Source organism: Rhipicephalus sanguineus, chromosome 11 (assembly GCF_013339695.2).
Source record: "Rhipicephalus sanguineus isolate Rsan-2018 chromosome 11, BIME_Rsan_1.4, whole genome shotgun sequence".
Classification (NCBI taxonomy): Eukaryota; Metazoa; Arthropoda; class Arachnida; order Ixodida; family Ixodidae; genus Rhipicephalus; species Rhipicephalus sanguineus.
The window spans coordinates 29,818,372-29,840,346 of NC_051186.1; the positions used below are offsets into that span (position 1 = coordinate 29,818,372).

The following is a 21,975-nucleotide window of genomic DNA, read 5'->3' on the forward strand; positions in this document are numbered from 1 at the left end:
TAAATAGCATGTACAGTTCAATGCAGCACACGTACAGTACAATTCTCAGCTCACGGATAAACTGCATTATAACCACACTTACTGACTTTCCAGCGTAGATTCCCAGGTCACTCCGGCGCATATAGGTTCGGCGGCTGAACCATCCTTAGTAAAAATTGACTGATCAATGGACGCATGAGACGACGATATCTGCTGAGTTACCGGCTCCTCTGTGGACGTAATCGGGCATTCCGATGTTGTTGCTGCGTCGCTTGAATATGAACACGAAATCCTTTTTGGGTAGCAGGTGAGGATGTGTTCGACCATAGCCTCGTTCGACTGGCGCTTCGGGAGAGGGCTTCGGCGAGGTAGGTCATTGCCAACGCAGATTCACGCAGCAAACACGGCCACAAGTTCTAGCAAGCAAACTGAACGTGCACGCATGTGTGCACATCAAACGTTGTAGTTTCCGTCCAATGTACATGCAAAAAAAAGAAGTGGTAAAAAGAATGGGCGAGAGATGTTTACTGAGAAAAAGAAAAGGAAACGTGCCGCCCGAACAGACCTTCCGCACTTTCCCAAGGTTCTTTTTTTCTTACCAGACGTCGTTAAAAACATTTACTCCTTCTGCCACGGCTTCTTGCTCCTCCCATCTTTGCAACGGCCGGACTCCGCATGGCATGCTTAGAGTCACTGTGTGCATGCGATGCTGCGACAATGGCTGGCGACGCACACACTAGTTGCTCCAAGGGTTGCTCAGAAATGCAGGAACCACTCAATGTGCTTAAACTCGTCGTGTGCTCGTGCTACACAGCCTCCGTGGGTTCGCGGTCACTTTGATGAACGAGCCGCTTGCGAGGTGGCCTTTCTTCTCGCCGCACTAACACGTCTCGTTCGTCCGCTGTCAACGAGGTTCAGAAAAAAGTGCGCGACCACTCCGTTGCAGCCATTAAGCGACAGACGGTACCATTCACCAGCAGCCCCGAAGAAAATAGAAAACACGTGTGTCGAAGCTTGGCGGATGGATCAGACGCCGCCGACGCCTTCTTATCTTTAAAATTTGAGTGAGCATTGTCCCGCGTTTCAGAAACCATGCGGTTCCCTCTTCGGAGTTTGAGGAAGGGAAGCACATGAAAAAGGCTTCTTTTCTTGTTCGGCGGGTATGGAAGGGTGCTTCAGGCAGCGGCGGTGTTTGTCGGCAAAAGAACAGAGCAGTGCAAGGGCTTGACCGGAAGGCATGAGTTGAACAGTGAAGGGGGTGGGGAGCTTTTTAGACGGACGCGTCGAAGTGGGTACGCAGATGCCTCTCTCTCTCTCTATTTGTTTCTTTCTTTTTTTGTGTGTGCTGTACACAAGGGGAAGGTTGCATTGAGCGCGGTTCACGTTGTTTAGGGTCGTTTACATATGTCAGGATTCATTTCCGGTAGTTGGTTTCAACTGCGAAAACTGTAGTTTCAGGAAAATTGATTCGGCGGTCTGCGTCCTCGGAATCTTCAGCTATGGGGTTGCGATCTCTTGCAAAATTGGGGACATCACAGCTGGCGTCTTGAATTTTCTCTTTCGGCGGCCGGTCGTTGCGAGCGATGGTTTCGATCACTACTCGGATAGTAGAGACTGGTGCATTTCTGTGGTGGTGTTGATTGGAAAAGGGGAGGGGGGGGGGGGAGTTGCTGGATTTATCAGCTTGCGTCGTGTTTTTGAAAGTGAACTGCCTTCTGAATAAAAGACTTTCCGTAGCTGTTCTTGGTGAGTTTCTTGAATATATCATCTGTTTCTCTTTTGTTTTTTCACGTTGTGCGCTGCAGTATGTTCCGGCTCTTCACATTAATGTCTAAGACTAATATATTCCGCATTTTTGGGGGGTCTGAAGAAAACCGAAGATATCGACTTGTGTAGGTGTTTTTGCAGCGTTTTATTTTCAGGCTACGGGAACATCCAAACATGGCCGAGAGTCTTATGTTTCAAGGGCGAATTGAATTCTCGTTCAATGAAATTGATATGAGAGAGAAAAATTATGACGTAGGATCTCTTGACGATCGAAAAACAGTCGTTTAGACGTATCTGAGAAATATTTTTGGTTGCGGCTGGAGTGAAATGAGAGCTCGTCCCTCGATGTGTTCCATTCTTATATTTGCCGTGGCATATGCTCTATTGTAGTAATCAAAGGGGCAAGAAAATAAAAAAGGGGCCAGACTGACAACCCATGAAAGCATATTTTTTCTTGGAAAGCTGCGCCCCGCCACGGTGGTCTAGTGATAAGTTATGGCGCTCGACTGCTGACCCGAAGGTCGCGGGATCGAATCCCGGCCACGGCGGCTGCATTTTCGATGGAGGCAAAAGTATGATTGAGGCCCGTGTACTTAGATTTAGGTGCACGTTAAAGAACCCCAGGGGTTCAAAATTTCAGGAGCCCTCCACTACGGCGTCCCTCATAATCACATCGTGGTTTTGGGACGTTAAACCCCAGATATTATTATTGGAAAGCTGCTTCCCTGGAAATTTAGGAACACAGAGCCATAGAGCATGCGGTTTGCGTTTTTTTTTTTTTTTTTTTCAATTTAGGAGTAGATGAGTGAATACAACACATTTCTAGAGCCAGTCAGGAAAAGTCGACCTCAGGACACCTCTGGATATGAACTTTGGACCCCCGGTGAGAAGGACAGTGGGGCAGTTACGGGGGGGGGGGGCCTCAGGGGGGGGAGTTACAACCCCCGAAACCCCCCCCCCCCCCCCCCCCCCCCCCCCCCCCCTCCCCCCCCCCGTCGGTGCGCCACTGACAGGGCCCCTTAGCCAATAAGAAGGGCGATTAGCCCCCTCCACATGTATTCATCCACGTCACGTCATCTGCTCGCACGTGTAGGTGAGTAAAGCGAACAGATGGCATCGTCTGTTCGCTTGACTCGCTGTACGCTTGCAAGCAGATGGCATCGCTGAAAAAGAAATGGCTGCACCCACCGCAGCTGGTGCCCTCCACTTTGAATTTATCGAGTGTGCGCTGTGTGACCCGCAAGTTACGAAGTGACCCTTGTATTTGCTTCAGATGATTGTGCTGACGCTTCGGCAGTAGTTTATTCGCGACTATATTGCACTAATATAATGAACCGTTATCAAATTCTCGCCGTGTTAGGCTTAGCAGGCGTGGCTAAACAAACAGCTGATCTCACAAATAACAGCAAAATGCGCCTCATTCTTTGTCCTCGGCGTGAGATATCACAAAGCAATGGCTCATTTCACTGTTTATTTTCTGCTTCCAGCGCAGTGGGCGTACAGCAAGCGCAAGTTCAGGTCGAAGCGAGCAGTCGCGTCTCCATGGGTGCTGCCATGTTGATTTGTAACCGCAGTTACCGGCAGTTACTGATATAGCAATTAAAGGCACACGACATCAATGCGAAGAAGAATAAACATATTGCGCATCGATGTGATGTAGCACATGCCAAACAAGCGCGCATGTCTCAACCCTGCCAATTGTAAGGCAATTATATCTGGAACTATGTTTTGCTACATAAGTGGGTGGGTTGCTTACACCCCATAGCCTTGGTAGTGCAGAACGGTAGTGGTGAGATGGAGTATAGCTGTATATGTGCAGGTATACACTTTAACATGTTTCAATTGCATGCGTAGGCTATGTTCAAGGCCCAGTGCATGCACAAGAAACGGAAAAAGCGAGCTGGAGGCAGCGGAGCACGAACACCCCTGGAGCCATCTGACCTGATCGAGCGTCATGCGGGCATCCTGGGTCTGTGTGCGTGCGTCAATGCGTTCCCCTACGATGTGCCACCCTTTATGCCTGATGTCCTCGTCCTTCTGGGTGACCACCTCAATGATCCACAGCCCATCCCGGTATGCACCCCTCTCACTTTGGCGGAGCCTCAATATTTTTTCATTTCTTGGTGGATTTTGATGAAACTTGCAGAGTTTATGTATTCTTGTGTGCTCGTTTCAAATGTGCAGTTATTTTTCTAGTGTAATTTGTAGTTGTTAAAATATCATGTGTCTTTTGAGGAGCAAGATTTTTCCTAATTGAAAGAGTTAGAGTAAATCAGCATATCATCATAATCTAGAATCAGAACTGTGTGCAGTACGACAAAATCGGATGTTCTAAACCCATTTGAACAAAAGTTATGGTACAGGGGCTGAAACGCCCTGTCATAATTTCAAGGGTTAACACGTAGAAGCTTTGGACTCGAGGCATGGGCTTTATGGAAGTCGTGCTTCTTTTTCCCCCCCCCCATATCCTGTGTTCGATAAGATTTTGTGGCAAACCATGCCTGTGTTGCATACACATGACCAAGTGCTGCTGCATTCTTTTCCTTTTTTCCATGTAAAGGCCACCATCAAGAAGACTCTGTCCAACTTTAGACGAACTCACCACGACAACTGGCGCGACCACAAGGTCAAGTTCACCGACGACCAGCTGGCGGTCATCACCGACCTGCTGGTCTCGCCAAGTTACTACGCCTGAGATGCCCCCTCACCACTCATCCTCTAATACACAGGAACGGCCCTCAAAGGCCGCAGGCATCGCAGCACTGTATTCATTTTGTGTATATGACAAGCAACTCTTTTTATTGCCAGGCCCGGGATCAAGCGCGGTGGGCGATTTAGTGATAAGCTCCACCTCATGGCCTCGGCTGTGATGGAGGGGTGTGTTTTTATATTGTGCCTCATATTGATTTTTTTTTCTTACATCAGAGTGAGTGTGTATTAATTGCCTGTCAAGAGACTGTGAAAAAATTTAGAATGAATTGAGGTGAGCAGTGACTTCTTTTTTTATTTGTGGGGAATTGTTTATTAGGGGTATTGTTATACAAGCGTAAATAAAGAAATTGTTTATAGAAACCATGTCGGTGCTTCGACTTGCGTTACAAGTTGTGTTTGTGAGTACCTGTGACACACTACCCGAGTGATATGCTGAAAGGCTTTAAAAGAAACACTTGAAGAAAGTCTCAGTTGGTTCAAATTTAGCTTGTATGGTAGAGGAGCAAGGTCTGTCATGAAGCATTGAGGAGAGCAATAAAGGTGTGTTTTTATCTTTATGCCTCAGGTATACCTGTATTTCTTTATGCTAGTAAAAAACAATCTGCACTTTGCATAAGAAATAGTTTTCACAAGCTTATTGGCAAATGGTAGATTACTTTATTACATAATTAGTAGAGCTGTGCGAATAGCAAAATTTTGGGTGCGAAGCGAATTCGAATATTGAAGTGTGAGTGCGAATCGAATCGAATATTTTTCAAATATTTCTCGAATATTTCTAGAATATTTTTCGAATACTTCGAAGCGAAATTGCACAAAAAAAAGTTGGAGAGGATTCATAAGCGTATTCTTATGAGATAGCAACATGAAAGTGTTTCTTTTCACTAGGTTGATGGACTGGCGGGGTGGTGTTTCATAGTTGTCTTATCAAGAATGAGGCAATGTAGAGGCCATATTCTACTTACGTACATGATTTGGTGCAACCAAAGTGTTGCTGACAACACTTTACACGTGATAGGCAGAGATACCATTTGCTCAGCCTCTCCTCCTCTTTCAACTTCTGCGGAAGACCAACTGATGTGGCGGACAAGGGTGTGCTCCCTTCAAGTCCGGAGTTTCAAATCTGCCTCGTAGACGTCGATATAGTATAACATCTGAAATTTTGGATGCTAAAAAACTTCGTCGTCCGATTTTTTGGAATTCCTGCCCAAATTTCGGGCCCAAAACAGCATTAATTGAGCCCCCAACTCTGCCACATCTTTCATCATGTTGGAACCAGCGTTTTTTTTTTTTTTTTAGTTAATGCATTTGCGACCGTACGAAGCTTGAGAGGCAGCTTTGCCGCAATACGGCGATGTGATGAGGTGAAGCATATTGAAATTCTAGGGACCACTCCCAATCGGATGTTGACTGTGTCTTGGCCAAGTTCGACCGTAACGGAGCTTGAAAGGCAGCTTTGCCGCAATACGGGGGTGTAATGAGGTGAATCATATTGAAAATCTAGGGACCACTTCCAATCGGACGTTGACTGTCTTGGCAAAGTTCGACCGTCACGGAGCTTGAAAGGCAGCTTTGCCACAATACGAGAGTGTAATGAGGTGAAGCATATTAAAAATCTGAAGGGGTAACTTTCAATTGGACGTTGACTGTTTTTTAGGAAGTTCGAGTAGTAAAATTTCAGTGCGAATCGAATCGAATAGCAAGCACTATTCGAAAAATATTCGAAATTTCGGATATTCGCACATCCCTAATGGTCTTCTCTGAATGGGCCGACAGAAATTCAAATTTTTCACAATACATATACAGCCAGCATTACACATTTCGAGCTCCTGGGGATCACACTGGGATTTTTTTTTTTTGCTTGTCTACTTGATGAAGACGAGACTCGAGACTCCGCACTCCAACCCCAGTGAAAAGCGGACCGGTCTTCTTGAGGAAGAGAAGACCGCTTGTCAAAACATTGGCTCTAGCGACACCCAGTGTTCAAAAAATTTTCATCCCAAAAATAAAGGACGTGTGTGTTTCTGCTTCACAGCAATTAATAATCGCTATCTATCCTTGATGCCTTTCCTTGACTCTCCAAGCGGTGCTTCCAGGTCACGAACATTGTGCTTACTGTTAGCGTGACACAGCATTTTTGATGGAAAAGTGCCACGCAAGTTTTTAAGAACGGATAACACTTGCAAGCCACACTCTAAAGGAATGTAAACACTGAATCTTCTATGAAAATTTTATATTTTATGGACCGTCAAGTCCACGATAATGTTGTGGACATATACATGCCTTGCACGTGACGTCAGAGGCAGGTTCTTTGCGCTTGGTCCCCCAACATGGCGGCCACCGTAACTTTTTTTATCTCATTAGAGTGTGTCAGTGCAGAGGAGGACACCCAGGTGTTCGGTCCACGCGCTCTTTTGTGCTCTCCCCGCTTTCTTTTGTTCGCCAGCCGCGCCAAGGGGGAACACAAAGGAACGCGGGGGTTTGGTGTGAAAGATGCTTGGGTGCACCGGCACTAATCTGATGGCGAGCCGTCACCGTTTCTTGCTCGACGCGTTCTAACAAAAGCTCACGGAGCGTCTCAACCCGCTGGTCCCCCAAGATGGCGGCCATGGTGACGTCAATGCAAGCTATGTATATATTGTGGACCGGAAAGTCCACGATAATGTCCCCAGCAATTTAACATTACACAATTTACATGGTACATTTTACGATTTCAAATATTCCCTCCAAGTGGTGGCAGACTTCAGAGTGACGAAACGAACAAGTATCACGTGATGGCAACATGATATGGAGTATCAAGACAGTGATGTCAGCCACCAAAACGCACAGGTGTGCCTCGCGGTCGTGACAAGTCTGTAAAAGGAACCACACTTAGTTTCTAGATTTCAAAATTCGAATGAATTACCTTTAAGCCATGAGCCGTCTCTTCTCTATCAAAAGTCGTCGCAGCATTTCTATCGCGCTAAGCTCATGGTGTAGTCAGTTTTGAGACCCTAGTTTCTTAAGCTGCGCTGAAAATTGTAACTGCGCTGAAACATTGCCTTCCTCCGTGCCCTCTGCACGAGCTCATTGTTGTGTTTCGGTTTCGGTTCAGTATTGCACTGTACGAATGCCATGGGGCGCCGCTCTGACATTCCTGTTTTACCCAGGCGACGTGTTACCTTAGCTCCAAAATTTGTGTGATCTCCTTTGTGGCAAACAGGAATATTTTGGCCGTCTTCCCGCCACACAACAACAATCGTCATCGCGTGCGTTTCTTTTCGAAATCTTTTGCACTCGCCATGGCTAGAGTGACCTAGAATTCTAGAAAAAAAGGCAGGAAGGGGAAGGTGGAAGCTTACAATGAAAAATTTGTAAACAAGGGGTGTGTGTTAGAGCCAACGTTTCGACAAGTGGATTTGTCTTCTTCAAGGATGCAACTTGAAGCAATTGAAGAAGCGTCAGCTCCAGCACACGCCCGCTATTTACGAGTTTTTCATCTAGTTACAAAAACCGGCTAGGTGCTAACTCCGGAACCCTTCCGCCGCGGTGGGCCGCTGCCTTGCGCAGCCCCAGCCTCAGTGACCAACTTTGGGCTGTCCAGCAGGCCCGCGAGGCGCCGGTGAGGTAAGGCGCCTCGACGTCCCCACGTGGGAGACCTAAAGGCCGGTCGGCGAAAGCCCTGCAGGACCATCAATAAAGTTGTTACCAACCAACCAAATGCTAGCTTGTCACTCTAGCCACATGCCGTTCGTGAATGGGAAGTGCCGGGCAATTAGGCAGCGATAACACGAGGAATTCAAGCCCGCGAGATGACCGAATATTGTTGTGCAGCAAGTTTGAGACCCCCGAAATACGCTTTCTTTAACAGTAACTTGTGTTCCGTCGTCAAAAACTGAACTAGCACACACTCTGACACATGAACTGGCACACGCTCTCCTCTTCTTCATAGTGAAGCTGTTTAAGCTTTCGCTAAGTTGTGCTCCGTCGTGCAAACCTCCTCAGGTGGGTCCCTGTACAGCAGGTGCGAGTGTAAAACGAACACATAAAAGAGAGAGATAGAAAACAGTGAGAGAAAGCGATAGAAAGAAAGAAAAAGAGAAAAATAGAAATAATTAAGGGAATAAAGGCATTCAATATATAAAAAGACAGAAAAATATAGAGAATGAAACAGCTAGAGAAAGAGAGAGGAAGCGGTGAATAGAGAGAAAGAACTATAGAAAGAGCGAGAAAGAAATAGAAAAAAAAACGTACAAAAAAGATACAAGAAGCAGAGAGAAAGAGAAAAATAAAGAGAGAAGCAATGGAAGAACCCAGCTCCTCTCTTCCTTCAGGCTTGGCACCACTAGTGTGAAGCTGCCATAATTTTTTTTATTATTATTATTGAGAGGGCATGGCTAAAAGACGCACTTTTTGAAAGGTACAAATCGTTTTCACACAGCAGTAACTGTCATTTGGGTTGCATGCGTTTCTTTCTCTTTCCGGCAACGAAAAGCACGCAAGCAGAGATCCAGCTAGTGTCTACTTCAAGGGGGGGGGGGGGGGAGATGGAGAGAGGTAGAGGGCGAGTGCAAGATTCTCCTTCACCCTTTTGGGCAGTGGTAGCCGAAGCAACCTGAAGAGCTAATTGTGGAAAAGTGCTAACTGTGGAGAGCTAGTTGAGGTGGAGGACAGGAACTGAATGGAGAGGGGAGAGGGGGGACGTATGCTGACCCGAAGGTCGCGGGATCGAATCCCGGACGCAGCGGCTGCATTTCCGATGGAGGCGAAAATGTCTGAGGCCCGTGTGCTTAGATTTAGGTGCACGTTAAGGAACCCCAGGTGGTCGAAATTTCCAGAGCCCTCCACTACGGCGTCTCTCATAATCATGTGGTGGTTTTGGGACGTTAAACCCCAACAATTATTATTATTATTATTATTATTATTATTATTATTATTATTATTATTATTATTATTATTATTATTATTATTATTATTATTATTATTATTATTATTATTATATGATCCACCACTGCACGCAAGGCACACTCAACTCTCCAAGGCAAACGGGAGTACTTGGGATTGCGTTTCCTTTCTCCAGAACAAAGAAAGAACTTCTTCTGGACACTGTCAAATTCCGCCATTTGTCATCCCTGATTGGCCCAGAGAGCTGCGACAGCCTCTCCTACTGGCTTGAAATTTGAGAATATGGCGGAACTTGACACCCCTGGAGTGTCATATATGCCACGCTGATATCCGTACGCCGTCCGTCACCGGGAAGCAGGGGCGTAGGCAGAAATTTTTTTCGGGCGGGCACCTCCATGATCTGAAGTGGGGGCAGGGCAGGGACATCATTTTGTGCTGTGTATGCCATGGCAAAAAAAAAAAAAAATCGCGGGGGGGGGGGGGGGACGGGCCCGGTGTGTGCCCCCCCCCCCCCCCTCTGGCTACGCCACTGCCGGGAAGTCACGCGGCGTTAAAGTTCAAGCCCTCGAGATTTGCATTCTAAGCAAAACTCTAATATTTGGGGCGTACTTCCAAGATAAATTGGTATTTATGCCGTGCAACTATAATCGCCATTTAACGCCTGCTCGCGTTATTACCGCGCGGTCCCGGCACTTCCACGTCACGATCAAATTAACGGCGTGCACGTTATGAGCGTGACTTGATATAGCAAAATGGCAAGAGCCGAGTTTTCAAGAAAGGAAAAGCGAGCAAACCAGATAACGGTTATTGTGGCGAAAAGACGCCTCATATACTCTTTTTTTTCCCTCTTATACACCGTTGTCCAGCGGTCGCTTTTGATCGCGATCGGACCTAACCCATATCAAATTTCTTGATCATCATTGGCTTCTTTGAGCAAGCTGCAGAAGGTAGCCAATCACTGCTGAGTAATTTGATCAGGATCAGGCCTAAAAACCATATGACACCAGTTTTAGAGTGTGGAACCGAAAGATGCGACCAAAATACTCCTTTTTGTCTAGGAGAGTAAACCAAACAGGTACGTGTATTTGCCGAGTCTTTCTGCCACACGACTTCAAGACGCGTAAGCAAGGGTGTCTTTTTGTCCCACATTCGGTACACGCCACCTTAATTGCGTTCCTTTTCTCGAAAACTGAGCGGGGCCTCGAAGTGCCACGCGGCGATAACGCAAGGAAATTTGGCACGCAATATCTATAGATGATTATTGTTGTGGGACAGAAATAATTAGACAGCCTTTGTTAGTGAGTAGATGTGCACTTCGAGAAATTCTATGCTTCCGTGATAACGAACGGCGTGCGTTATCAACGGGACTGATCATTACTCAAAGGAAAGTTCTGCAGCAGTACACAAAAATATTTCCTGTAAGGCAATCCCGGTAAAGAAAAGCAAGCGATAACGCTAAGGTGTTGTCCATCTACAGCAAACCGAAAAGGTCTCGCACTCAGCCCCGCAAGACATTTTCGACACGATTTTCCATTGTCACTGTTAAAAGCGACGGCCGCAGTGCGTCGCGGCGATCAAATCAAAATGGCCACGTGCGACCGGTAAGTAATTTTAGCTCTTTTCATAAGTGAAATTTTTGCGTAAATATTGATCAGGTGGCATATCGTTTGCGTTACGTGTCTTACAAACCAACTTCCGCGTTTCCTGCGCTTCTCTCGTTTCATTGTAGCAGTCGTATGTTAGCTACTTAACCTAGGAGCTACAGTTTTCTACCGGCAACAATATACACGTTATCATAACGGCACCACCTGACATTAGCTCCCTCTACTCCAAGATCCTGCCCAGTGATTGATTGTATGTAATACCGGTAGTACCACGCACACGCATCCTTGACACGACAGGCATCTGTAGTTGGGCCCCGACCTCTTCAATGCTTAGCGTGTCTTCTGAAGCGCTGTGTCTTTGAGTAGCCTTTGCAAGGGCCTGCCTTAAGCTATCGTCGATTCGGCGTCACCGGTGCTATTAACCTCTTCACCAGGAGGAGAGCTATGCTCAGGCTCGTGGTGCTCTTCGTCGTGCTGGGCCACGTCTCGCTGGTCGACAGGTCCAACTTCAAGTCTTGCAACGACAGCGGTTTCTGCAAGTAAGTGCGTCGCAACTTTTTCCGCACTTTTCGCTTCTACGCGAAACGCCGCCCCCTCGTTGCACCGGCTAGGCAGTAGTTGCTACAGTCTCGGACATGCCTACCTAAATGTTGAAATCCATCTCCGACAGTCGTTGCCTACGAATTAACAATTTAGCCACTGCCCTGTGCGTACCGTCAATGCAACTACGTGTAACGTAAGACCATAGTTCTTTGACCTCTGGTGAGAGTCTACCGGCTCGGGCTCGACGCCGCCAACTTATCTGCGGTTACTGTATGTCATAAAAAGCGGCATACTTCGTAGAATATTTTCTTCTCCCTTGAATAACCAAAGCTCTCAGCATATGCGTAGATGGTCGCTACAGGTATTCCCCGTGCATCAGAAGGCCGAGTTTTTTTTTTTTTTGAAAAAGTTGAACCAGCAGAATTTGTGAAAAGAATCCTCTAATTCTAATAATACCACTGTGCCCCATAAAAAAAATAAAAGAAGTCAAGTAGGTTTGAAGGTTGCACGTATTTGTGGCATGGCCTAGGTTTAAAAAAAAAGAAAATTAGTTTTTTGAAGACCCCTAGTTTATAAATGGCAATGAAACTTGATGGCCCTTGCCTCATAGTGCACTCTCACGACCTCTTTTGCTGCTGAAATGGGAAGTTAGCTGCTACAGCTGCATATGTCAAGTATTTTTGAAATCACCATCATTATCAGCCTATTTTATGTCCACTGCAGGAAAAAGGTCTCTCCCAATGATCCCAGATTTGCCCCGTCTCGTGTGTGCTGACTTAATTTACCATAAAATACAGATATTAAATTTTATAATGGCATTTATTGGCCTGTTGTTTCTTACGTTTCTTTTTATGATTGGCAAACAAGCTTACTCCATTGATTTCACCAATCAGTCATGTTTAATGTCATTAAATAAGCATCTGGAGCAGCTGCTTTAGAAATAATATCGATAATGAACTGAAAGACCTAGAAACTTAGTAGTGCATTGACATCTTCATGGCATTTTTCATAGAATATTTGTGTGACATGTGTGGCGACTTTTTGCAGTGAACATGTCACAACCGTGTAGGAACGTAAAACTACACTGATGCACGCATCCTAGATTCATATAGATTGTCTGCTGGAAGATATGTTCTGCTTATTTAGTAGTAGTACGAGTTCATTGCATATGTCGGAGTAATAGCAGTATCGAAGCTATATAAATATGAGGGAGAAGAAAGTTTCAATAAAAGAGACAAAGACAATTAATGGGGTATAAGAGGAGAAGGACTTGACCAATATAAGTTGGTGTGTGTACTTTTTTTTTTTCACTGTGACGACTTCACGGACTAAGAGTGTTACACGCATTATTGCTTGATACAGCCCACACCTGAATGTACAGGAACACCCTTTAATATTTTTGATCATTCTAATTGGATCGTGTGGACAGTGGAGCACATTCTGGAAGATTCGCAAGCACCAGTGATTGTGCTGAAATGTGCTGTGACTCAAGTATAGATAGTAGAAGTGTTAGATCTGTAGATAAGATTTCAATGACTGATGATTATAATACTCACAGCTATCACCTTACAATGAGTGTTACTTGGTTCGCTTGAGTTTGCTTTATTTTGCAGCTTGGGTGCTGAACCCTTCAGAGCCACAACAATGTGACAATATTGAAAGTGTAATGACTAATATCTTAATTAAAGCTATTTACAGAGCTAAGGACAAAATACAAGACAGTATACGCTGTGCTGACTACAGCCACCGCATTTGCGGATTTCATTTGGAATCCTCTAAGTGGCAGCTTTTATTTTCATGCAGCACAAAAATGTTGTTTGAACTGTAGTTTTGCAAGCTACTGTAGTAGTAGTAATATTGTGTAGTGTGGGATTATAAAAAAGCTGTAAACGTTGTTGCAGGCGTAACCGTAACACCAAGCCCGGTGAGTCCCCATACAATGTCCAGCTGTCCACAGTCAAGTCCACGTCACCAAGTAGAGTGGAGGCCGACGTGATCAACTCAAAGAATGGAGTGGTGTTGCGATTGGAGCTGATTGCGCTCGAAGAAGGCGTCCTCCGAATGCGACTCAACGAGAAAGAATCTGCTGTCGCACGTTTCGAGCCAAAGGAGGCACTCCTCGAGACCATTCAGGAGTCCGAGTAATTATACTTTTGCCTCATTTGTTAGTTGCTGAACATTCTTAGAGATGTTGGTAAACTGCAGTGCAGAGGCATGGGTACAGAAGAAATGAGATGACAGAAGAGTGCTCATCTGTCATTTCATTTCTTGTGTCCCTGTGCCTTTTTGCACTGCAATTTATTAATGTGTTGTATCGCCAAGTCCAAACAGCCATATTCAAGGACACTGAGGGGAAAAACGATTTCTCTCGTTGTAGTAATTTACCCTTTCAAAATACCAAAAGTACAACTATTGCGATGAGAAGATGCTTGGCAGGTGAGAAAATGCGTAAAATAAAAATGCAGGGGACAACGCCAACTTGAAGTTCCTGCATCAATTAGCTGTGGCATTGCAGGTTTTGACAACATTATTTTAGGCATAACAGCCTTTTAGTCAGTGACGAGCAGTGATGAAATCAGTGACCAGCAGTTTTTTTTTCTTTCATTTTGTTTTTCATTTTTTGGGGGGTTATCTTACAATCTACTGACAAGCTTTTTCTCAGCCTTGAAACACTCAAATTTGATCATTTTTGTTGTGCTAAAAAGCTGAATGTTTAGAGAGCACCAAAGGGTGTCAACTTGTATTTTCAGAATTCACAAATGTTTAGAAAGGGTGAAGTAAGAAAAGTGCATTTTCTCAGACATTTAAGTGGGGACTTTGAAGCTTCATAGCTTTTCTTCTAGGACCACAAGAACTACATAAGTTGCACTCCTTAACACGTGCACAACAGAATAACATTCCATATGGCAATACCTGGGCTGTCAGTTAAATAAAAATGCGATCAAATGATGTTTTCACTAACTAATTTTAAAATTAGTGGCGCACTGTGCATAAAAATTGAGTTCATAGTTGATATCAGCACATGAACATACATAATCACTAAAGTTTTCATCATGCTAGCTTATATAACGCAACACTTTATATCAGAAAGCTCCTTCCCCCTTTAAACAAGGACGGGACAGGTCCAACTGACTAAAGGTAAGGGGCAGCCTTGGTGCCTCCTTTAGATGATTAGGTGAGCCAGCCCCTCCTGCCCCCCTCCCCTCTTGAACACACGCCTATGACTCTACCTGCTATTTCTTGCCTATCGATGTGTTGTATTATGGACATGTGGGAGGGACATTTTTCCTTTGACTTTCTTCTTGCAGTGGTATCCATAAATTAGTGAATTATCTCTCATATTGTACTGCAGCCTCCACCTGGAGACCAAGGACGACAGCTCCTTCACGGTAACTTTTGGGAAGCATCGTGCCGTAGTGCGTGCCACTCCGCTTGTGGTCGAGGTCTACTCCAACGGCCAGCTTGTCATGGTGGCCAACGCCCGTGGGCTTCTGCGCTTCGAACACTACCGGCCACGAGGAACCTCGTAAGTGGCATGCTTGTTTGGTGTGGTTACGTTGGTTACGTGCTAGTTCAGAAAGATGGATAGTTGCGTGAGAGGGTATGGAATTGTGCTTTTGAGCGCAACGAGACAAGGACCAAGACAAGCAATATATACAGCATGACCACCTACTCGCATCTTATTTTGAAGCAGATGAAACATATATAAATGATTATTATATAGGTGTGCAGAAAAACTTCATATCCTCTAAAATATCATAAAGAACAGATACAGAGGTGATTATATTCTCTGTCTGTGAAATTGATGGCTGAGTGAACGAGACCACTCCCATTCTTTTTATGTGGAAGGCCTCAGTAATTTCATGGGCATTTTGGCATCTGCAGTTCGAAAGGATTTTTGTATCAAAAAAGCTGAACAATCACAGGCGATACATTGTGACGCTAGATCTGATATTGAGTCTAATATTGGTGCACCTTCCAGTTTGTCCAATATAAGAACTTCCACATGCTAGTGTTGTAGTGTGTGCAACTTTGCAGGATTCTTGGAAACAGCCTGATGCAGTGATGTGATTGCTGTGCCAATCGCATTTCAACTGTGCCAAGAGGTGAAACCTTCTGCATTGTGCTGAGTTTCAGCAAATAGTGTAATTTACAGAGTGTGTTCCAACACATGGTTTTTAGCGATCTTTCAGAGAAAAAGAAAACTGCAGGTGCTCGAAATACAGCATAGACCGCTTATAACGTAAGTCGCCGGAGTCGCGAATATCCGCACTATAAGCGGTATCGCGCTATAACCAAAACAACATTTTTGAAAGGTTGCACGTGTGCAAAACATGACCAACGGGTAGGCACGCGATTCCGACTATCGAGGCATGCGACTGGGACGTAAGTTTGCGTCTGCTTACATTTGGAAATGCTGAATGGTTAGCGTCCGTGGACCTGCGGTGCCGACATAACGAACGCGGAAAAAATACGCCGTCACGGGAAGTCGCCGCGGTAGCACACTGCGCGTGCGCTATGTCGAAAGCGGTGGCGACCACAAACCACCACTCAGTGTTTCACACGCACGCCCGCATTTTCGTTAAAGATGTAAGTCACCCTTTCTAAATGCAACAACTGCAAAATGTTTCATTGACTCGGCACCAAACCGCAACTTCTGTAGTCCGAGGCCGTCGAAATGGCAGCTAGCTCTCGTTAGGCCTAGTGTGCAACTTGGCATGCCGCCGCGAGAAGCTTGCCCTAGGCAACACGGATATCGGGCGTAGAAAGATCGCACTCGTGAGCTAAACCGAGGGCATCACGCGTGAAACGCAGTTTCGATTCGCGGTCGGGAGAACAGCCGCGGCAACTATCCTGAAAAAGTCTCTCAAGCTTGTAAGTCCGCCTGTTGGTGGCAAAGGCGAAAGCTCAATCGCGTCTCAAAGCATTGTTACTTGCGGGGGAATCGAGGTTGCACGCGCGATATCTGCGCTCTACGACGAAGCAACTATTTTCCCAACGGAGACAAATAGCGGTAATGCGCTCTTGATGCGGACGCGGGCGCCCGTACGTAGCGGAGCGCGCATGTCATGCGGCCGGGGCAAAGCGCGCATGTCAAGGGGGCAAAGGCTTCTCCGTCGGCCACCGCAACCGCTCCCCCTCCTCACACCACGCACCCGCGCCGGGCTGCTGTCCCCCACCGCCATCCCCCCTTTTTTTTTTGTCCCCCCGCTCCTTGTTCATTCGTTCCGCGTCCCCTCCTCCTTTGTAACACCGTCGCCGCTCTCTCCCCCGCCAGCGCATCTCCGCTGAGAAGCACGCTCGCTCCCTCGCATCTCTGAGAAAGTTCCGGCAGCCGCATTATAGCGGTCTTTCATCTCGGGGGACTGCACAATAAGCAGTATGCGTATACATGGAGTTCTATGGGAAGGTAAACGGGAGTCAGAAAAAACCGCATTATAGCCGGTACTGCACTGTAAGCGGTTACGTTATAAGTGGTCTGAGCTTACTTATTTAAGTTACCAGTGTAATTTTGTGTGGTCATGGGAACGGACAGGAGAGTGCTTGTTTTGAAAAAAATCTCTTATCAAGTCCAAGAACTGTGTACTCAACAGACAGTATAATTACCCAGATTAAGCTAATGGCAATGACAAATAAATCAGTTTTCACCTCTTGATGGATTCAGCTTACTATAATGTTCATGCCCAACTACCATACATGCTACAATGTTGCCTGCTGCAACCGTTTTGCCTACTTTGAAAATTAAGTTGACCCATGTTTGAAATAGACTTTGGCCCGCTCCAAAAATTTAGGTGGCCCACTCTCAAAATCAACTTCGCCCAATTCGAGCACATCACACTGTGTGAGAGTCACATGACCAAACAATGGGAATGGACCGACGGGCTCTTTTCTTTGCTGGACCCAGCCTAATGAAGCTATGGAAGAAAACAACTCGCCGTTGGCGGGGGCTAATGCCACAGCGTTGGGCGAGTCACATGACCCAGTGACAATACCATGTGACAATGTCACGTGAAGTTGATAGTAAACCAATTGCAGGGAAAATTTATGCAGCTTGCACTTCCAGTGCTGAAACTAAAGCGTCAGGAAAGGCCTCGCTGAATTTGAATTACAAACATGAAGTGCACTGCGGTGAGGTGTTAGGCGGCCCGATGTCACAGAAATAAAGAAACTTGGAGCTGTCCGCAGGAAAATGAAGTGCAGTAATTTGATTTCATCTTCTAGGGTATTGTAAAAATGAGTTCGTGTACATAGATAATTTCGTTAAACATGCTATTAATGCTCCAGCTTAGAGACAGATATTTGTGTTCGAAAATGTGTGACTGGTAACTGCTCCAAAAGGTTGATTTGCTGCTATAAAGGAGGGCTTCAGGTGCTCCAGAAGCTACTCCAAAGTGGCTTTGGTCATTCATATTACTGATGATGGCATCGAAAGGCAGCAGTTTAGAGCCACTTATGCTGTTTTCTTCTGCTCTAGTTATCCTGAGGGGTGCACTCTATCTTTAGAGTGTCACGCAACAATAAAAATTTTTTTTTTGTCGCACAACACACTAAAAAAACTTTTTAGATATTTATGTGACACTCTAAGAACAGTTAGCACCCTTCAGTATGTCTTTTGCCTCACAAGAAAAGTTCATGTTTGCATTTCCTTGTTTGCGCTTCCTTCCTTGAAGGCTCGGTGCTGGCCTCTTTTGGTTCGCAATGCTGTATCATGCTTATACTAGTGCGCATACTATTCATGGCCTAAAAATAGCATGTAGATGTGGGAATCAGATATTTTGTCAAAAGATAGCACTAGTCCTGTTCTATTTCTGTTGCATTTTTCACCCTGTGTGCTGCCTAATATAAATGGATAGTGTCCAACTTGTCCTCTTCTCTGTTCTTCTACCATGTTATGGCATTGGCAGCAGCAGTTTTAAGCTTTTCTTGCTGGTTTCTTTTATTTGGAACTGCCGTTTGTTCAAATTTAAAATTGCCTGTGCTTCGAACAATCATTGTAAGTTATTGTCCTTAGGAGTGTAGGTAAAAACACAAGCATGCCTGAAGTTTTTCTTAGAACGTCCATCTCCAATAATTTGTTTTAAGTTCCTTCATTAACTAGTACCTGCTTTATCAATTGCATAAAGTTAACCCTGAATGCATCTACATCTGTTCAATAGGCCATCACAATCCTATCGACACTGCTTACATTGTTTCATTGTGATTTCAATACGTTACCGAGTCTTGACATTTGAGGGAATACGCTCGTAACATAATTTTGACCTTTGTATAATGTATATACCAAGGAGGGGGAGCGAGGAGTTACTGACCTTTGTAAAATGTTTGCCTCTTGGTATTTTAGTAGTACTCACGTTCATCATACCTAAGGGTTTGCTACTTTTCACTTCTTTATGACCTGTTAACAAAAGAATACATTAACCAGGCTACATAAAAAAGAACCCTTTGTTTAGCCAGTCGTGTGAGCAACTGCACATGTTGTGAGCAAGCAGTTTGATGTACCAGGGGCTGACGAAATAGATAATTCGAAGCAGACTATTTTTTTTACTTCTTCAAGCCTGAAACATTGCTTCTTTTTTAAGGCCTTCTTCATTTGCAGTGGTGATATACTGGCAATTTTATTAAGCTGTAAAGCAGAACATAAGCTCAATTTCATGGTATTGCCATTTAACCGTAAAAAAAAAAAGGCCACTCGTCTAGTGATTTGACAAGATGGCTGTTAATAAACCAAGCTTTTCGTGGCCACCCTTGTTTCGGTTGACACCTGCCGTGGTGGCTTAGCATGTAAGGTCTCGTATTGCTGAGCCCAGGGGCACAGTTTCGATACCTCGCCACTGTGGCGACGCTTCAATGAGCGTGAAATGCAGGGAACACCCGTGTACCTAGATTTATGTGCACGCTAAAGAACCCTAGGCAGTCAAAATTAATACGGAGTTCGCCCACTGTGCCGTGCCTCATCTCGTCTCAGTTTCAGTTTATTTCATTCATACAATATACACTGAATTGTATACAGACATGAATCCTGAATTCAGGGTCTGCATTGAGCATCTTAAGTGTTATCCAAAAAAGAAGTAGAACACAGCAGAAAATAAAGTGACATAAACAAAAAAAAAAGCAAGAAACTGAGTGAGGGCACATATAAAGCAAAGGAACGAAGGAAATTTTAGCACATAGAACCCCTGCAATCATTATTATCAGTTAAAACTTTCTCTGGACTCGGGCTAGTGACTCCTAAAACGGTCGGCAGCACAGCACTGTGTGTCTTCCTTTTATATACAACCTCCTTGTCATTTTTCTGCATTGATGCTTAATGACCAAACCCAGCTGGGTATACTGCTAGAGCAGTGAGATGCAAAAATATACGTAGGGCTATGTGCGGTAGCTGAAACATTGTTTTTAATAACTTCATCTTCGTAGGCATCTGTTCTGCTTTCTCTATTCTAATGTCGCAACCTTATGCCATGTCTCCTTCCTGCCAACCACAGGCACTGTTCCTGAGTTTTCATGCTGCTGCGAGCTTTTTTTTTTTTATTTGGACTTGTGATTAGTAATGAATAGAACTTTTCTTTAATTGCGGGTAGGATTCTCAACATACTTCAGCGACTTTGGAGCTATCTGTTTAGGTGAGCTTAAAAAAATTGTACTAAATATATCTTGATTGTGTTTGTACACTCATTGCATTACCAGGAGTTAACAATGACTCGACGGTGCCTAGTAACAACAGTTTAGTTTCTTTGTCACTGTGCAGTTAAAAAAAATTTTAGAAACTTTTTTTGGTGGTGGGCAGATTTACTCAGTTGTCAATGTAAGCATGCATTAGCATTGTACACGTCTTGGAGGCCATTTGAGCAAAAAAATAAAGGTAGTAGTTTGTGTTATCACCGCTAGATGGCACAGCGTGTCTGTAGGGGAATCGCAAAAGTGGAGCCTGGCTCCAGCACACTGCTCATAAACAGACACTGCAGTCTCGCCCCCCCCCCCCTTGACACACACACACGCACAGACAAAGGGGTGGCGGCTTTGCACTGCTGGAGGGCGCAGGGTCTTGAGTTCAAAGCGAATACATAGCATCTGCATGATGTGTAATGGTGCTACAACATTGCTTGAAATCTGATTGCATTAACTTGACAACTGTTGCGCTTTGAGGTAGATTCTGCCAGGGGTATTTTCTTCATGGTCTATATCGTATCTCATCTCGTATAACTAGCATTTGCATATAACCTGCACCCACAATTACAACCTACAAAAGAACTTTAAAGAGATCCCAGAGTAAAAAAAGCTGCAAAGTGGATCATTTTCAATAAAACTTAAATATTACTTCACTGTCGTTGTGAAAGCCTCGTGCTTTGTTGTTCCTCCTTTCCAGGCTCGTAAGTCTATGGCCACTCTCACTGTCCAAGGCTTTTAGACTGCCCTCTGGAATTCTAGTTCCAGGTTTGAGGTACTATATAGTTCGCGACTGTGTTTGTGGAATTGGGAAATTCTTCAGAAGTCCTTTCGGAATGACATCCAAAATCTTTTAGAAGCAACATTAATTAGAACTAACAGACATGAAAGCCAAGGTCGGTGGTAGAGCATCGTACGAGTTATTCGAAGGTCGCAGGTTCGGTCCCTGCCGGCGGGAAGTTAGTATCTTGTCGTCCACTTTACTTTCTTCACATTTACATTACTACAAAGAACATCCCTTATACTTTCTTTGGCTCTCTTGTCTGTAAGTTCTAATTAATGTTGTGTCTAGCAAAGAAAAACGAGCGCCAAAAATTCATCTTCTTTCGTTTATCCAAATCTGTTGCGTCACTTTAATTGCCTAACTAAAATTGATATTCTCTAACATATTTCTGGAAGGGCCTCTTGCCAAGTGCTATTGAAAATATTGGTTAAGCACATTAAGTTGTCAAGCATCGCTTAGGTATTGTGCTATTACAGTAGAATCTCGGTGGTACGGTCGTGGTACCTACAAATTCTGGGGTAATAGAAATTTTTTCTGTGGTAGTGGCCAGCAGTTACGACTTCCCATTAGGGGGTCAGTAACTCGTCAGGATCCAATAAAGTTCGTTGTCTGTGTGTCTGTGGTAGTGGCCAAAGCCCATTAGCCTACTGTTTGCTAGAGTACGGTTGTTGTGAAATAATTTTCACCCTGCAACGTTCAATACAAACATACGCGGTGCCAATGAGCCTATAGTCTAGATTCATTCTCCTGGTTGTTGCTTTTGAGAAACTGGGCTGTTATACCGGTTGGAATTCTAGGCATTGGGCAGTAGTGGTGAAATGGACAACTGTTGTACACTGCCCCGCAGACGTGAACGTGTGCTGCCAGAGGAGTGCAGTGATGCTTTAATAAGAAAGGACAGCAGTTCTAAAATTTTCTGGCCTTGATCCATCGCGTGCAATACGATTATCAAGTCATTTTTACCACAGTACACTCGTGTCATGCAGAAAAATGTACCAAGTTTGGGAAGGGGCTGCTAGCTGTCACAGGCACAGCAAATTTTCT

General features: G+C 44.8%; 2 protein-coding genes across 3 annotated transcripts in view; both read left to right on the forward strand.

Annotated features, from left to right (window-relative positions):
• The window catches only part of LOC119373377 (proteasome activator complex subunit 4), a 58,957-nt gene extending 54,136 nt beyond the window's left edge, over positions 1 to 4,821 (forward strand). Inside the window, exons 38-39 of the mRNA XM_037643402.2 lie at positions 3,601 to 3,819; positions 4,307 to 4,821. Coding sequence (XP_037499330.1) covers positions 3,601 to 3,819; positions 4,307 to 4,441 — 354 coding nt within the window. The 3' untranslated portion in view covers positions 4,442 to 4,821. The remainder of the gene's footprint in view (positions 1 to 3,600; positions 3,820 to 4,306) is intronic.
• A 6,064-nt stretch (positions 4,822 to 10,885) lies between these two features.
• The window catches only part of LOC119373733 (neutral alpha-glucosidase AB), a 54,989-nt gene continuing 43,899 nt past the window's right edge, over positions 10,886 to 21,975 (forward strand). Inside the window, exons 1-4 of one of the 2 annotated variants that reach the window (XM_049410757.1) lie at positions 10,886 to 10,940; positions 11,378 to 11,482; positions 13,388 to 13,627; positions 14,839 to 15,012. In XM_049410757.1, the coding sequence (XP_049266714.1) occupies positions 10,924 to 10,940; positions 11,378 to 11,482; positions 13,388 to 13,627; positions 14,839 to 15,012 (536 nt within the window). In that variant the 5' untranslated portion in view covers positions 10,886 to 10,923. The remainder of the gene's footprint in view (positions 10,941 to 11,377; positions 11,483 to 13,387; positions 13,628 to 14,838; positions 15,013 to 21,975) is intronic. The other variant, XM_049410758.1, reaches the window with a different exon arrangement.